Consider the following 17,674-nt stretch of genomic DNA (forward strand, 5'->3'; position numbering starts at 1 on the left):
GTATTGTATTGCACGCGCAACAAAGGCAAGGCCAGTCAAGATGATAGTTCTTGCAAACACGTGTCGGCATACGAAAAGCATAACAGTTCCGCTGAAAATACACACATCAATAACCATATTGCCACACGCGCTCCTTTCTATGTATGTTTTCTGTTACCGGAGCATTGCACGCATAGCTGCTGCCTTGTGCGAAGCGCCCCAGAATGTCTGAGAATGTTCCAGATGGTAGTAGATCATTTTGTTAAGATTGAACACATAGCGGGAATAGTCAAGAATATAGCAGAGCTTGCGCGAGCACCTGTGATAAGGTTAGAAAGTTCGATGCGTGACGTATAAAAGACGCCGCATAGCAGCGGTGTTTTGTTTTATCGAAGGCCGAAGCCCAGTTCGCCGCTATCAGTGTACAGTGTGTATTGCTGAACTTTGAGTTTTCGTTTTCCGGCCACAAGTTTCATCTTGAACACGCCGGCTCTTGTCTTCGTCGACGTCACAACCCCGTGACAACATACAGCTCAAAGAGGGTAGATATGATAAGGGACGAATGGAAAAACAGAGATCATCAGCGTTCCGGCTTTGCTTAATTGGTAGCAGCCAAGGACTACATTGCAAAAATCCATCATCTGACAGGAACGATGAGCCTAGATCAGTAGACCTCAGTGGTTTATCTTGGCTAGCCTGCAACTCTATTCACCGTATTTGACAATATAGCTTACAAATAAAATGAGTATCTGCTAAGAGTGTGCCCAGTACTTTCACCCAGTGGCATAAACATTGTCGCATGGCATCGTTAGGTGCACTATGTGGGCAGTGACACAGGTTCCGCATTTTCAACTAAATCATAACAGACAATGAGGGATGGCGCTGCGGGCACTACTATAAAAGAAAGAAGGAAATTATATCGAGATTTTTTCTGGGTCCCGTTTGACATTTTAACAACATCGAAAGGCTTGTAAAAACAGACAATTGTTCCATTTGCATTGAACTATGCTCAATCATGTTTAGAAGCAAACGCACTCTTCTTTGAACGTATGCTTTCCACCATACTGCATTGTGCATATCACGGCCGATCTCGTTTACTTTGCTTGACGCACGCTCCCATGAAAAAGAGACGGTGACCTGAGCCACATCTGACTGATAACTCTTCCGAATGACACATCTGAATGTGCCAATATAACTTCAACGAAGTAGGATCGAAGTTTAACGTCAGTGTGAAGTGTTTTGTTGAGCCATTTGAAAGTGCGCTATAGTTAACCTCTGGAAAGGGCAACGGCCAACGACGTTTGCGCGAAAGACATTTTGCCTCATGATTTAAATTCAAAGAAAAGGAAAACATCGTACTGGCGCCGAACGTTCTCTGGCGGCAGCATCCCTTAAAGGACCTGTCTTAAATGTTCTAAGGCCATCCTGCAATAACGCGATCGCACGATTACGATTTTTTTTCTGCAAGAGGAACGTACTAAATCTTCTGTCCTATACGATACACGGGTTCAGCACCTTAGGTTTCCGTGGAATAGCAAATGGTGTAGCACAAGGCACCTGGAAGTAACTTTCACTAAACTGCGATACAAAATACCGTCACCAAACCTTTATTTGCACAGGCGTGGTTTCGTTCCTTCCCCTCAATGTAGTTATTGTAATGAAGGTTGTTGGGAACTAAAAAGCCACACACATATAAGCAACGGCAAAGCGTGCGTGTTTAACAACGTGAGTGTGTATAGTGAGAGACCACATGGCCTCTCCGTGTTTACATCTGTGCGCGGCTGTGAATTATGTACTATTGCAGCCGCCGTGAACTAAATGCATGTAGAGTCACGTTTCCCCGGGACGCCGCTCTCGCCATGTATTGTAAACAAGAGAGCGACGCAACGGCCCTCCTCCTCCTCGAGGACCCCGCCTCATCGGGGCAGTCTGCTCGAGGCTCTGTAACTACGAGCAGCTCAATAAAGTTTCTCTTCCGCCCTCTGATCCTGCGTTCTTGATATACAACAGTTTTGGCGACGAGGATGGGATCTCAGATGGTATATCCGATGGGATCTCAGATGGTATATCCGATGGGACCGAAGATGGCATCTCCGATTGAATCACAAGACAAGTGTTAACAACATCTTGCTGTGGTGAAACTGGACTGTTCAATCATGGCAACATCGGCAGACGGGATAGCAGCATCAGGAGATCGCAGCGTGGTTACGACGCCGGTTGGAAGGCTTGCTGAGTTCAGTCCCGACACTGGAAGCATCGAAGTCTACATCGAAAGATTCGAGGTCTTCGCAAGCGCTAACAACATTGACCAGCCGAGGAAGGCGCAAGTGTTCTTGACAGTCCTAGGTGAAAAAGCCTACGTGACACTACGAAGCCTTCTGCTGCCTAAGAGTCCTGCTGACTCCAAGTATGCTGATATCACGAAAGTGCTGCGCGAGCACTACGCACCACGGAGATCCATAGTCACGGAACGGTACAGGTTCCATCGGAGGGATCAAGGCCAAAGTGAAACAATTGGAGAATTCGTCGTCGAGCTCAAGAAGCTAGCGGCAACATGCGATTTCGGCAGCTTCCTTGAAGAAAGTCTTCGAGATCGGCTAATCTCGGGTCTTCGCAGCGAGGACATCCGATGTCGTCTGCTGTCGTTACCGAACAAGGAGGCGACATGGGAACGAGTTCTAAACATCGCCACCGCCATGGAAACCGCAAAGAACGACACCAAAGAAATTCTCCCAGCTCCTGCGGACGTCAACTGGCAGAACAAGCCGACGCCTAAAAGGAAGCCAATGAGCAAAAGCAAAACAGCGTCCACAATGGCGACTGCCACCTGTAAACCAGGGAAGCCGCGGAAAGAAGGACTTTCTCGCGAGGGACAAGGAAAATGTTTCAGGTGTGGTGATGAGCATTTTGCTAGGGCATGTCCATTTTTGCAGAGTCAGTGTTTCAAATGTTCGAAAAAGGGCCATGTTGCTAAAATGTGTCGAACTAAACAAACGCATTACATTGACCAAAGCACAACAGAGGCGAAACTGTTGGCAATAGGGCATAACCAGAGAGATGGTCAGACATCTCCTTTAGTAGTAAAGCTACACATAAATGGCAAAGAGGTTCCAATGGAACTTGATACAGGATCAGCAGTGTCTCTAATGTCGGAAAGCGAATTTGAAAAATGTTTTCCTGATGCTGAGTGGTCCGCAACTGATGTGCGCTTGGTCACATACAACGGAACACCTGTAAATGTGAAGGGTTCCGCGCAAGTTGATGTGAGCTATGGCACACAGCGCCACGAGCTGCCGCTTGTAATAGTCAAGCATGAATCGGGCTTGAGGATGCCAACACTTTTTGGGCGTAACTGGCTGTCGAAAATAAGGTTAGATTGGTCAGAAGTCGTACCTGTGTACACCATTCAGACAGAAAATTCTCTTTTGAAAAAGTACCATGAAGTGTTTGCAAAAGGATACGGTACAATCAAGGGCTTCAATGGGAGCATTGTTCTGAAGGAGAATGTGTCACCCCTTTTTTGTAAGGCTAGACCAGTTCCCTACGCCGTGTTGGAGCAAGTTGAAAAAGAATTACATGACCTTGAGAGAGCTGACATCATATATCGAGTCAAGCACAGTGAATGGGCGACCCCTCTTGTGATAGTGCCAAAGAAAGACAATTCTGTTAGGATATGTGGGGACTACAGAATTACTGCAAATCCGCGTATAGAGGTGGATCAGTACCCACTGCCTTTACCGGAGGACATGTTTGCATCTGTAGTAGGAGGCACAAATTTCACAGTTCTAGATCTATCTAAGGCTTACCTGCAACTTCAACTTGATGAACGCGCCCAAGAGCTATTGACAGTGAACACTCATTTGGGTCTTTTTAGATTTAAAAGACTGCCGTACGGAGTAGCAAGCGTTCCTGCGATGTTCCAAACAGTAATGGACCAGATTTTACGAGGAATTCCTGGCACTGCATGCTACATAGATGATGTACTTATTTCAGGAAAAGATAAGCAAGAGTGCTACGAAAGAACCGAAAGAGTGCTTAAGAAGCTACAGGATCATGGAATCCGCGTTAATGCAGAAAAATGCTCGTTCTTTCAAAGTAAAGTGCGCTATCTGGGACACGTAATTGACAAGAATGGGTTGCACCCAGCACCAGACAAGGTGGAAGCTATCATGCATGCTCCACAGCCAAAGGATGTTACACACCTCAAAGCATTTCTTGGCCTCGTTAACTTCTATGCGAAGTTCATGCCAAATCTGGCAACTCTGCTTGAGCCATTACACAACTTGCTGCGCAAAGAAAGTGCATGGAAATGGCCAAGTCAGTGTGACAAGTGTTTCAGAGAATGCAAAGAATTGCTGTGTAATAACCAGCTATTGCAGATTTATGATGTCAGAAAAGATTTGCGTCTGACATGTGATGCGTCTGCATACGGCTTAGGGGCAGTGCTGTCTCATGTGGTTGATGGTCATGAAAAACCTGTCGCCTTTGCGTCTCGATCAATGACCCAAACTGAGCGCAATTACGCGCAAATCGAGAAAGAGGGACTTGCCATTATATTTTGAATCAAGAAATTTCACAAGTACTTGTACGGTCGCAAGTTCGAAATTTTCACGGACCACAAGCCACTGACTGCTCTTTTTGACCCTAAGCGTCCAGCAAGCTCTGTGGCTGCTGCGCGAGTGCACCGTTGGTTACACGTACTGACAAATTACCGTTACCAGGTCACGTATAAGGCAGGACGTACGATTGGCAATGCTGATGGTTTGTCGAGGCTCCCCCTGCCTGAAACTACTGAAGAGTCTGAAAGCATTTTTTTATTTTGCACCGATACAAGACCTTCCTGTCACAGTTAAAGAGGTTGAGCTAGAGACAGCCAGAGATGAAGTGCTCCGCGTTGTACGTGAATTCACATGGAGCGGTTGGCCAAACAAAGTTTCTGACGAGCTAAAGCCGTACTTTGTAAGGAAGTTAGAAATGAGTGTGCACATGGGTTGTTTAGTGTGGAATAACAGAGTTGTGATTCCCGCTTCACTTCAAAGTGACGTTCCTGGATTGCTGCACGAACAGCACATCGGTATCACTAAGATGAAGGCAATTGCTAGATCAATGGTCTGGTGGCCTGCTATTGATCGCAGTATTGAGGAAATCACTAGAAAGTGTGATATTTGCCAGAGTGTTGCTTCGTTCGGTCAGCCCACTCCATTGCAACCGTGGAGGTGGTGTGAGAATGCGTGGGAGAGAGTACACTTAGATTTTGCAGAGAAAAATGGCAAATCATTTCTCCTTGGTGTGGACTCCCATTCGAAGTGGCTAGAGGTAAAAATCATGAACTCCACAACAGCGCAAAAGACAATCGAAGTAGTGAGATCTATGTTTGCTGCATATGGATTGCCACACGAAATTGTTACAGACAATGGCCCTCAGTTCAGAGCCCAAGAATTTGAGGACTTTCTAAAAGCAAACGGTGTGAAACACACGCTAACTCCTCCTTACCACCCACAATCAAATGGGGCGGCAGAAAGAGCAGTACAAACGCTGAAGAAGTCGCTTCTGCTGCAGGGAGTGAGTGACCAAAAGAAAAACCAGCAAACAACACTACAACAACAAGTGGATAACTTCGTGTTTGGGTACAGAACCACTCCCCATACATTCACAGGGCAGACGCCAGCTGAATTATTCTTGAGAAGGAAACTGCGCACGCGGCTGTCCATGCTGAAACCAGACCTTGCACGAAAAATGAACGAAAAAACAACGCACATAAAGGAGAGCGCGGACAAACACCGAGGTCGCTCAAGACAGTTTGAAAAAGGGGATCTCGTTTACGTAAGAAGCGTTCGAGGTGAAACCGTTAAGTGGTTTCCCGGAAAGATAGTCAACAGAAGGTCCGCCATGACATACCTAGTGTTTGTTTCGGGGCAAGTAAGATTCTGCCACGTAGACCATTTGCGCAGCCGCAGCGCGCCAGGCGATATCCCATTTCACGGGGACGATATAAGCTGCCCACAGACGGGTAATGGAAACGAAGCGCAGACCGTCGGCACGGCGCCGTCAGCTCCAGGCTTGATGCCGTCGCGTTCAGACGCGGAGCCCTCGGAATTACCTCCCAACACAGACAGTGGAAACGGGAACGTTCTCAGGCGTAGTACGCGCACGAGACGTTTTCCTGAACGTTTGAATTACGACACCTTTAGTCTTAGGGGGGAGGAAGATGTTGGGAACTAAAAAGCCACACACATATAAGCAACGGCAAAGCGTGCGTGTTTAACAACGTGAGTGTGTATAGTGAGAGACCACATGGCCTCTCCGTGTTTACATCTGTGCGCGGCTGTGAATTATGTACTATTGCAGCCGCCGTGAACTAAATGCATGTAGAGTCACGTTTCCCCGGGACGCCGCTCTCGCCATGTATTGTAAACAAGAGAGCGACGCAACGGCCCTCCTCCTCCTCGAGGACTCCGCCTCATCGGGGCAGTCTGCTCGAGGCTCTGTAACTACGAGCAGCTCAATAAAGTTTCTCTTCCGCCCTCTGATCCTGCGTTCTTGATATACAACAAAGGTGACTTCAAGATTGATTTATCAAGATCCAGCAACGCCTTGTCCTTAACTGCTTGAAAGGCGGCTGATGTGGACAGAGCATCAAAAGACCGCGCTGCCCCGTCCAAGACAAGAGGCATCATAGATCATTTCACCGTAAGATGCGTGCCGGATTTCCACCCGCTGTACTATACCTCGCACTTCACTGCACTTAAACCCCTCGTAGCCACGATCACAAACGGACCCGATTACCAAGCCAGGCCCAGCTGCTGGGGCTCACTTGTCACGGGGATGATGACCTTGTTCATGGACTGTAAAGCACCCCTTCCACACATGCACACGGGTTCATGAAACGTGCGTGCGTTCTCCGTCACAACGGACAAGTATAAGCATAACAACTGTAACAATTGCAACTGTGACTGTAACATACGCGCAGTGTGCTTGCGCGTGCCACTCGGCTGTGTATATATCTAGGGAAGATTTTCTGAATATAGCCTAGTTGCGAGTAACGCCTGCCCTGTGCATCTGTGTTACTTCTTTGTCCTGTTCGAATTCGCGCTATGCAGTATTGAAGAATATAAGCACTACATATCAGCTTACCGCGTCTTGCGTTGGTAATGTCCATGTTGCTGTTGGCATCGTTACGAAACTGTAAGCGACTGGTTACATAATACATACAATAATAATAATATCTGGGGTTTAACGTCCCAAAACCATGATATGATTATGAGAGACGCCGTAGTGGAAGGCTCCGGAAATTTCGACCACCTGGAGTTTTTTAACGTCCACCTAAATGTAGTACACGGGCCTCAAACATTTCGCCTCCATCGAAAATGCAGCCGCCACGGCCGGGATTCGATCCCGCGACCTTCGGGTCAGCAGTCGAGTGCCATAACCACTAGACCACCGTGGCGGGGCACATAATACATATGCGACTCTTCAACATATTAGTGCGTATACCACTTCCATATTTCTCTAGCGTCGTTCCGTAAGGTATCGCTAAATGGGAAAAATTACGCCAGTCACCATGCCGCGCATGCTTCGCATGACATCGATTCTCACGGTACGTGGGATCTGCCGAAATCTTTTTAGTTCAACAGACAGCACACTAAAACAGCATTTGCCACTTAGTTTCCCTCAGCGACTGCATGAATGTAACGACAGAATACAGTTGGGGGATTCTACATACCGGCGACAGCGCACAATGTGCGGTCACTCTATTTTTATGTAAATAGGTAGACTATGTAAATCGGTCTTTGTATTGGTTTTGTTTATTATGAATTTTTTACTGCAAAAAACTCCCTCGTCTCGATTTATTTCCGCGGAGTGTTTTCGTAGTGGGCTTCCGCGGAGTGTTTTCGTAGAATGCCGACAGCCAAAGATGGCATTGGACAACTATGAAAACATACAAAAACGTTTCACAAATATGACACCTTATTGAACAATCTCCATGCAATCTAAGCAATTAAGTTTTACCAATAGGAAGGCGTATAATCAGAATATTCATCGCCGATTCTCTTCCGCGTATCCTTAATAACGTCCGTCTAGCTGGTATAAGGAGAATAAGCATTATGCCCACGGATAGTTTTGGAGAAAAGCATGCGCAGAAAACATCAAAATTTACTTTCATAACAGAGCTTTTACTTGCCGATTACTTTAACCAGATATTGCCTTCCAATTCCCCTCCCTGTATTCTTAGTAACGTGCGTCTAGCTGAGTTAGGCAGAACAAGCATGTGCACACAGCTTTGGAGAAAAAATATACAAAAAAATATTGAAAGTTATTTTCATATCACAGATTTTTCGTGCCTGTTTATAATTAACATATTCATGTTCGATTCTCTTCCGTGCATTCTTTTTAACCTGCGTCTAGCGGACTTAAGCAGAACACCCATTATGCGCACGCATAGCTTTGGAGAAAACCGTGCGCAGGAAACATTCACCTGTTCTTTCATAACAGAGCTTTTACAAGCCTGTTTATCATTAACATATTCATCTCCGATTCGCTTCCGTGCATTCTTTGTAACATGCGTCTAGTGGACTTAAGAAGAACGCCAATTATGCCCACACAGCTTTGGAGAAAACAGCGCACAGAAGACATTGACTCTTTCTTTCATAACAGAGCTTTTACATGCCTGTTTATCATTACCATATTCATCTCCGATTCCCTTCCGTGCATTCTTTGTTACGTGCACCTAGCGGACTTAAGAAGAACGCCCATTATGCCCACACAGCTTTGGAGAAAACCGCGCACAGAAGACATTGACTCTTTCTTTCATAACAGAGCTTTTACATGCCTGTTTATGATTAACATATTCATCTCCGATTCGCTTCCTTGCATTCTTTGTAAGGTGCGTCTAGCGGACTTAAGAAGAACGCCGATTATGCCCACACAGCTTTGGAGAAAACCGCGCACAGACGACATTGACTCTTTCTTTCATAACAGAGCATTTACATGCCTGTTTATCATTAACATATTCATCTCCGATTCGCTTCCATGCATTCTTTGTAACGTGTGTCGAGCGGACTTAAGAAGAAATTCCATTATGCCCACACAGATTTGGAGAAAACTGCGCACAGGAGACATTGACTTTTTCTTTCATAACAGAGCTTTTACATGCCTGTTTATCATTAACATATTAATCTCCGATTCGCTTCCGTGCATTCTTTGTAATGTGCGTCTAGCGGACTTAAGCAGAACACCCATTATGCCCACGCATAGCTTTGAAGAAAACCGTGCGCAGAAAACATTGACCTGTTCTTTCATAACAGAGCTTTTACATGCCTGTTTATCATTAACATATTCATCACCAATTTGCTTCCGTGCATTCTCTTTAACGTGCGTCTGGAGGACTCAAGAAGAACACCCATTATTCCCATGGACAGCTTTGTAGAAAACCATGCACAGAAAACATTGACCTTTTCTTTCACAACAGAGCTTTTACATGCCTGTTTATTATATTCTCTTCCGTGCATTCTTTCTAACGTGCGTCTAGTGGAGTTAAGCAGAGCAATCATTATGGCCACGCATAGATTTGGAGGATCCCAGCAGGAATCGAACCTAAGCATTCTGCATGGCAGTCAGGTATTCCACCACAGAGCAATGCCTTGTCTAGCAGCTGCTTTGGAAAAACACCCTATGCAGGCGCAATGTTGCTGCAACGTCAGTTATGGTTGTAGTGCTGGCTAACTAATTTTATGGCAAAGCAATAAACACTACATATGTATGCTCCTACGATACAGGCGTCATGTGAGGTTAACGTCAACTGTGGTTGGAGTGTTGGCTCCGCTTTAATATCAGTCTAATAAACTTTACGTTCGTAGTCCTATGATACAACAAGCGATAATAAAGCGTTGGTCGACTTCGGAGGAACAAGCTAACGAAAGCTACAAATGATATTCACATATTCGCACCGTAAAGTGCAGTTCGTTTCGATAATGCTGACGTGTGTGCTGTAACATGAGTGCTGGCGTTACGTCAGTGCAGAAGTTACCGTTTAAATGCCAATGTTGTAGAAGTTCCTGGTAAGCCTACGATACGCATACAACGACTACACTTACAAAAACCTGACGATCGACCTCATGGTGGATCGTCAGGTTTTTGGACGGCTCAATCAGGACGGCTAAATGCCAAAGAAATGCAGCGTTGAACTACTCGCTGGCTGCTTTGCCTGAAAGCGATTCCCACAAGGCGTGGGATCTTGATGTATTCAGGTTTTACCCACAGCGAATGTTAGGGGCGTTTGGAGCAGACCACGCCATAAAGTTTTAGAAACTTCGTGATGGTTTGGGATCATTCTGTTAAGATTACACGCAGGGTGCTAATAGTGAAGTTTATTCGGCATCTCACTCACGCACCACCTTCAACGCTGCAAGGCTGAATTAGATATTTAAAAGACAACGCGTTCCACGGGTGGACAGATCACTCGAAGGTCGACGGTGTTCTCGCTGCTATCAATAGGAAGCTTTAATTGCTTGTAGCTGGACCTTTCATTTTGCGGGCACAAGTTCACCCTAATAAAGAATTTCTGATGCCTGCGAGAGCTTCTCTTGCATCAAGACCATGTGAAATCTGGAGGAGTTGTCAGTTATGGTCAGGACGCCTCCGTGAAGCCATAAACCCATCCGTAATCTTGAAGAACGCTCCGGCGCCATATCAACGACAGTCAAACTAGCCACATATTGCAGAGAATACCACCACAATACAGGGCCCTGCCTGGCAACCCATGCACCACGTGCAGATGGCCGGCACCATGACGGTCGCTGTTTCACCTCAAGCAGTCACTATGCATCAGCCCAGGGAGGACCCCTGAGGATCACTACGTGAAGGCGCAAAAGACTGGTTGCAAAATTACGACCGGAATGCCCAATTCAACAACTGCGACTGCGACGAGAAGCTTCGCCACATGTATTTCACCCTTGAAGATGGGGCCAGGACCTGGTTAAAGAATAAGCCTACGATACGCATACAACGATATCATTTGTAGCTTTCGAGTATGACTGGTATTCGAAAAGAAATCTGGCGGACAGGCGAATGCGCACGAAGAACGATTTTCAGGTGTCTGTCTAAAACGACGAGAGAGAACTTCGTGCTGCCATATATTGGTATTAGGTTGTTGTCAAGATACAGATATATATATCTTCCGAAGTAAGCGTCACGAAGAAAGCAAGACAATCCAAATTCTTTTTAGTTGATTGATGGATAGCACGTTCGTTTGACACCAGGAAGTTACATTATGTAGATGAGTGCTGATGCGTTGCTGTAGCTCGTCAATATTATTAGCGTAAATAAACCCTATTGCAAAACCCAGTGCTACTGGGTACCAGCTTCCAGTGCCATGCCTGATTATGGGCCCAGCGTCGCGCAGGATACTGGGCTGCTGGAGCGGCGTTTTACTGGGAGGCGCTGGGTACTCTTGCGGAAAACGGCTCTACAGCGTTAAAGCGGTGGTGCCTAATGCCCTACATAAATATATTAGTAAAGAAACTCATATAGAGAGCATTAGTGCAATAAAAAAAGAAAAAAAAACGTGTATGAAAAAAAGAAATAAGGTCCCCCGCGAGGATTCGAACCCGCCACCTCTCAGTCTCCAAGCAAGTCCTCTACCACTGCGCAACGCTGAATTTTTTTTTCTCTTTAATGCATGGTAATAATGCCATCAAGTGTCGCTATCTATTACAACATAATTCACCGCTTTAGAAACACGCCGACATCGCTGTAAAAGGGCTAGTCAATACAATAAGACAGCGTTACTTTGATATTTCGCTGTCGCGTATTCAAGAAAGACGCGATCTTCCTTTCCAAACCAAACTTGATTCTTTATTACACAGCGCCCCGCCACGGTGGTCTAGTGGTTATGGCGCTCGACTGCTGACCCGCAGGTCGCGGGATCGAACCCCGGCCGCGGCGGCTGCATTTTCGATGGAGGCGAAAATGTTTGAGGCCCGTGTACTTAGATTTAGGTGCACGTTAAAGAACCCCAGGTGGTCGAAATTTCCGGAGCCCTCCACTACGGCGTCTCTCATAATCATATCGTGGTTTTGGGACGTTAAAACCCCAGATATTATTATATTATCTTTATTACACAGCAACCAAGGGTTGCCGGCAACGATTGAAATGCCCAAAATGAGAAGAGCGCCAAGTTTCTTTAAGAATTCCCGTCTTAACTCAGAAAATTATCAAATAGATCGAGGAGCAGGGTACAGTTTGACAGCTGTTACTGCCGATTTTTAATAGCCGTTTCTCGCCTTTGCTAATGATCAACGTGTACAGAAGCTTTATGATGACTCGTTCGATAAACACGCGCCTACATGAATTCATACTGAGTAGTTTTTCGCGCAAGCGACGATATTACTGCGGGGCGGACATGCCTGTATTCTGATTAGAGTTCTATCGATACCTACAACTATAAAACCGCTCAGCAAAAACAAATACAATTCGTTGAAGAAAGATGCTGGTGTGTTACTTCACTAATGCGTATTAGTTGACAGGTATATGCTCTGACGTATGAGTCAGATAAGTGCCGGCGAGGGCGGCCGGCTGCTTTCGGTGAGCCTGCGTTCGTTGCTGAAAGCGCGTCGAATCGATGGTCATCGCTTCTTGTGCGGACACCGTACACAAGAACAAATGGTTAATTTAGGTTAACGGATGTCAAGACTATACTTTACAGTAATTCTCACACGTTGGAATTGCGTGTGCTTAAACCAAGAAGCGTCGGTGACATGTAGACGGGCTCGGCCGGTACGCTAGGCCTAACGCTCGCTGGGAGCCGCACTGGGTAGAACCGATCTCGGCGCAGATGAGTTCCGATGTTTGAAGTTTCTGCATTTTGGCCTCGGAACCTTTTTAACTGTTACCTAACGAATAGCGGAAGTGGAAGTGCAAGAATTCACCGAGATGCGTTTTCGGTGTAGCGATATCGAACAACGGCTGTTTTTCTGGCCTCCATTGGGTGGGCTCGCGAAGCCAGAGCTCATTTACTTCTTGCCAACTGCACGGCGATGTAACGATTTGCTCTGTATGTTCAAACCGACGCCTCCAGACTTATAAACATTAAAATATGAAGTGATCATCGCAACACATCACGAATGAAAAAGTGATATATAGCCGCGCGATGCACAAATGTGTATTCATTGCTGCTACGTGCTCCGCAAAAATTAACGACGTTATTGGCACTGCATGAATAAGAAAAGCGTGCTAGAAAGCAAAATGATCAGTGTCGGCTGCTTTTGTTTATTAACCTATTTTTCTCAACATTCGAGAGGGAAACATTAAAAGTGACCGTGATTTGAAATATCACGTATGTCATGAAAATAGTGCTCATCTCATCGTCTTGCTCTGCCAAACTAGAATTTGTGACACATGCTTGGGACCCGTTAGGATAGCATCTATCGGTACCATCGAATCAAACATTCGATATTCAACGATACCAAAGCATTCCGCCGCGCACGATACTGAAAGCAGCGCGCGGCACTGGCAGAAACAGTGCAGGCTCCAGTATATGCCAGCGCACGCCAGTGAAAATTCCAGCGTCTCCAACGCTTCCCAGTGAGCACCAGCGTCACAGCGGCAAAGCCAGTGCCCCTACCAGTGCGACGCAACTCTTTCCCAGTGCTTTCACCGGAGTCCCAGTGCATTCGAGCGTATACCAGTGTTCCCAGTGCGATCCAGTGCCAAAAAACGTACTGGTGTCACGCTGGGGGTACTGGAACGGCGCTGGTTTTTGCAATAGGGAAACATAGTCGCGTATTAAGCATATCAGAGACGATGTTCAGTGATCCCACATTAGGGAGGCGATTAATAAATAGCGGAAATTGCAGTGGGCATAAGATGGAGCCGTCATTAAAACCTTCATTTATGTTCCGAGCGGATGAGGGTTAGCTGTCGATCTCAACAACTTGGGTACTATCGGTTAGATAGCCAGAGATAAGCTGTAATGGAGAGCCACGTATGGCATACGATTCAAGTTTATATTTTTTGTGATTAGTTGCTTGAAAAACTCTACTAAACCTTTAAGACACTTTCAACAAGCGTTGGCCAATTGCCGTGCTGATTTTATTGGTAAGTGTTGCAAGGGAACGCTCGGGTGTATAAATTGGACGAAATTGATGCTGTTGAAAAGTTAGCGGAATATAATTTGTTTGGAGGGATACCAATTGTGTGTGAAGAAGTCGTTTACTTTTGTGGTGATCAGTGTAGGAGTACATATATGTCTACATTTATGAATAAGTCAAAGTGAACATTTTTGTAAACAGCCTTTATAGCACCAAACACTTAAGGAATAAGAAATGTGCCTGCTTTAAAAATTTCCTAACAATTAGGGGTGTATGAATATTCGACTTTTGAGTTCTAATCGAATAAAACCTAGTCGAATAATTCGACACTCGAATAGCTAGTATTAGAAGTTTCGAATAATCTTACAGAACGAATATTTAAAACGCGAGAAGTGACATTGGAGCAACTTAACGATTTCGTTACCGTAAGAAAACGGTAATTTTTCATTTCTCGGAAAGAAAACTTGCCAGTTTGAAAAGAATCCCAGCATACACTGCAGCGTACCAATTTATACATATTAAAACGGTCTTTCCAAAAGAATATAAGTTCTAAAGCAACCAAATTATCGTGGAGTGTATAAAAATTTCAAAATTTCAAATTTTCAACTTATCGAAAGCTGATAACCAGAGCAACAAAAATCACCATACATGCAAAAGAACTCAGAACAAAGGAAATCCAGAATATACACTTTGTAGATAGACGACCCAGGAATCGGATAAAAAATAATAAATGTTCTACACAAAGTTTCCGTTAAAACAGACAAAACAATCTGAACCGAGGTACTGTTTCACTGCTCGAGTAATGCGGTGAGGCATTTCCTGGTTTCCGTGAGACAAAGGTGCAGTCGTGCACTTTTGGCACAAAATGTTTCTTTTTTTTTCTACCAGAATAGCCTGCTGGTGTTCCAATATCGATGGATGCCCGCGGTGTGAACTACACCTATGTAAATCGAATATGCAATGAACTTAAACAGTTCGTCTGTTGTTACCTCTTTCCATGAGCCACCCTCTTCGCATAGGTTGGAGTCCGAAAATATGTATCCAAGCACATTTATTCGTATTTTGGCAGATAGTATTAAAAAAGAACGACATCACGTGCCGTCCTGAAACGTCTCCCGCCGCTTTGTAGTGCGGGGCGAGGTCTGTTCCCGCCGCCTTCTTGTCGTGAGTGGGAGCTTTGCAGCCGGCGCCAGCACATCGCGCACCAGCGACGTGTTGACCTCGCACGTAACCGCAGTAGATCTAAGATTGTGCAAAAAAGTCAGCAGCTACGTACGCGCGGCGGAGGAGACCACTTGAGGCCGTAAACGAAACCAACCCTTCAACTGCTGTGGATGTCCCAGGCTGACGCAAAACATCGTCGCCATCAGAACATGAAGCTGAGGTGCTGTCATCTTCAGACTCAGAGGTCGTCGTCACTAAATTCAGGTGCGGTTGCAATATAGTTTCGAGTGGCGCGAGTTTCTTGCGTCGTGGGTGAGCACCCATGCCCCCGTGACAACGACGCTATAGGAGTAACTAGCGACGCGGGATGTGGCCCTTTGTGTAATATAACAATAGAAGCGAAACCGAAGCTGCTGGAAACTATCTGAAAAGGCCCCGTCTACACGTTATACATGCGGTGGACCTTCGGAACTAATGTTTGGTAGAATAAATCTTCCTGGACTCCAAACAACAGCTCTCTAGTGAATAGCTGGCATAAATTTCAGGCAATTAATACTGCTCAACACTGTTAAATTGCGAAGCTGACGCCATAATTTGATATTTGACTTTCAAAATTTCTTTTGATTACAGAACTTTGATGTTACAGGATGATAACCCCGAGCGGCAAGCATATTTCTAAAGTTCGTAAGCAAAGCGTATTTACCCAACAACCCATGCACAATGGTTCGCGCGAAGGTCTGTCATAAATCACTATGCTTACCAAACGGGCAAATTCAAACTGATTCTGAAAGTCCAGTTGCTGGAATAACTAGTAGGACGTGATAGGTTCGCGAGAAACAAATTCAACAAGCCAAAATTGAGGATTGAACGTATCGATTACGGGTGATCGATTTCAATAGGCGTGGTAACGAAAGAGTTAGCTTGAGGGGCTGAAACTAATGCTAATGTCTTAAGAGTAGGCCTTTTGTTATAACTTTCACTAATAATATGGTTCAGAAGCTGACGCAGGATTTTTTGAAGGAAATTATGGCATTTCCGCACGTAAAATAAAACACATGACAAAACACTCAAGCCCTGATGAACATTCAGTGTCTGAAAGAGGTTGCTGTCTTCCATCTAGGAAGGAAATATCGAAACTGTGATTAAGCGTTATGGTTTGCCAAAATTTTCGCGGATTTGACTTCAGGAGAGAAGATAAGTCGTGAGCGAAGTACTTGTTTTTAGTTGTAATGCAACAGTGTACTCACTAAGAAAAGCTTTGTACTTGCTCCATGAGGACTCACTTGCTCTGTTTTTTGCGTTACAAGTAGAGACGCTTTTTTATTACGGAGTGTTGGTAGGTTTTTTTGAACCATGGATCTATCTATCTATCTATCTATCTATCTATCTATCTATCTATCTATCTATCTATCTATCTATCTATCTATCTATCTATCTATCTATCTATCTATCTATCTATCTATCTATCTATCTATCTATCTCACATCTTACGTCAGCGTGATCTCATGGCTGTCTCCATAACTGTGTACATGGCATGGCACCGGAGGGCATGGGCTTATGTCGAACACGATACAGAGGTTATGGTATGAAAAACCTGACTTGGCTGCCGCGTGCGGCGCGAAAGCCTTTCCGCCAATAACTTCTGGCACACACCCGCATAGCTCTGCCCGTCGTATACTGGTATACTGGTATGCGACACAGGTAATGCACAATGTGTATCAACCAAGGGGCCGCGAGGACAGTCTTTGGACAATTAACCACGAAAGCGTCAAGAACATCTGGTCAAGATAATGGGGCGTTAGCGTCAACAGCGTTGTCGATGCGTAAAAAGTTTCGATTTGAGGACAGAATACAAAAATGTTGAAGGATGCCTGAGCTTCGCCTCAAGAGTTGAATGCGATAGCGTAGTCTGGCCCCGTTTGCATCGCCTGCCTTCGCTTCTTGGTACACCTCAAACATACTGCAAGGAAACGAAACTCTGTGAGAGTTACGTTGGTCGTTCAAAACAATTCTAGAATGTTTACTGCAAGTACTGTTGCAAAGTTCGCACTACGCCATAAGTCATGCTTTTGCGAATCAGTGAAGTATCCACGCGTCCGTAAGCCAACACGCGCACCTACGTGGCTCCACACTTTGTTGATGCTTTTGCTGGTGATCACTGATTGAACGTGACGGAGATCTTTGCATTGAGTGGGCACACTCATTGCCAAGGTCACGTGTTTTGACGCACAGCGCTATTCTACGTTTATGTCATGCAACATTACATTTCTTAAGGATACTCCTCCCACTATATGGCATTGTTAACTTTTTTTCAGGGACAATTCTATGGAATAGCGTGCCTCTGTGGTAGAGAACCTGCTTGCCATGCAGAAAGCGTGCGTTCGATTCTCAGTTGAGCTAACATATTTATTTTGTATTTATTTGCAGCGATCGCAAGTTTTTGC

The 17,674-nt window shown here is 45.2% G+C and overlaps 1 protein-coding gene across 1 annotated transcript; it reads left to right on the forward strand.

Moving 5' to 3' along the window:
* The first annotated feature begins 1,983 nt into the window (after positions 1-1,983).
* On the forward strand, positions 1,984-10,839 carry LOC119375311 (uncharacterized). Its single transcript, XM_049411230.1, has 2 exons — positions 1,984-2,808; positions 10,754-10,839. The coding sequence occupies exons 1-2, from the start codon at positions 2,136-2,138 to the stop codon at positions 10,837-10,839; spliced, it is 759 nt and encodes a 252-aa protein (XP_049267187.1). The 5' UTR covers positions 1,984-2,135.
* The last annotated feature ends 6,835 nt before the right edge of the window (positions 10,840-17,674 follow it).

The sequence above is a fragment of the Rhipicephalus sanguineus genome, chromosome 11 (assembly GCF_013339695.2).
Source record: "Rhipicephalus sanguineus isolate Rsan-2018 chromosome 11, BIME_Rsan_1.4, whole genome shotgun sequence".
In the NCBI taxonomy this organism is placed as follows: Eukaryota; Metazoa; Arthropoda; class Arachnida; order Ixodida; family Ixodidae; genus Rhipicephalus; species Rhipicephalus sanguineus.

What these genes read in the sequence shown, in the direction of transcription:
- LOC119375311 (XM_049411230.1), top strand. Translation starts at nt 2,136, where the DNA reads ATGGCAACATCGGCAGACGGGATAGCAGCATCAGGAGATCGCAGCGTG. An exon ending in CACAATGGCGACTGCCACCT is followed by an intron (nt 2,809 to 10,753) that starts GTAAACCAGGGA and finishes CACCACGTGCAG; the next exon opens with ATGGCCGGCACCATGACGGT.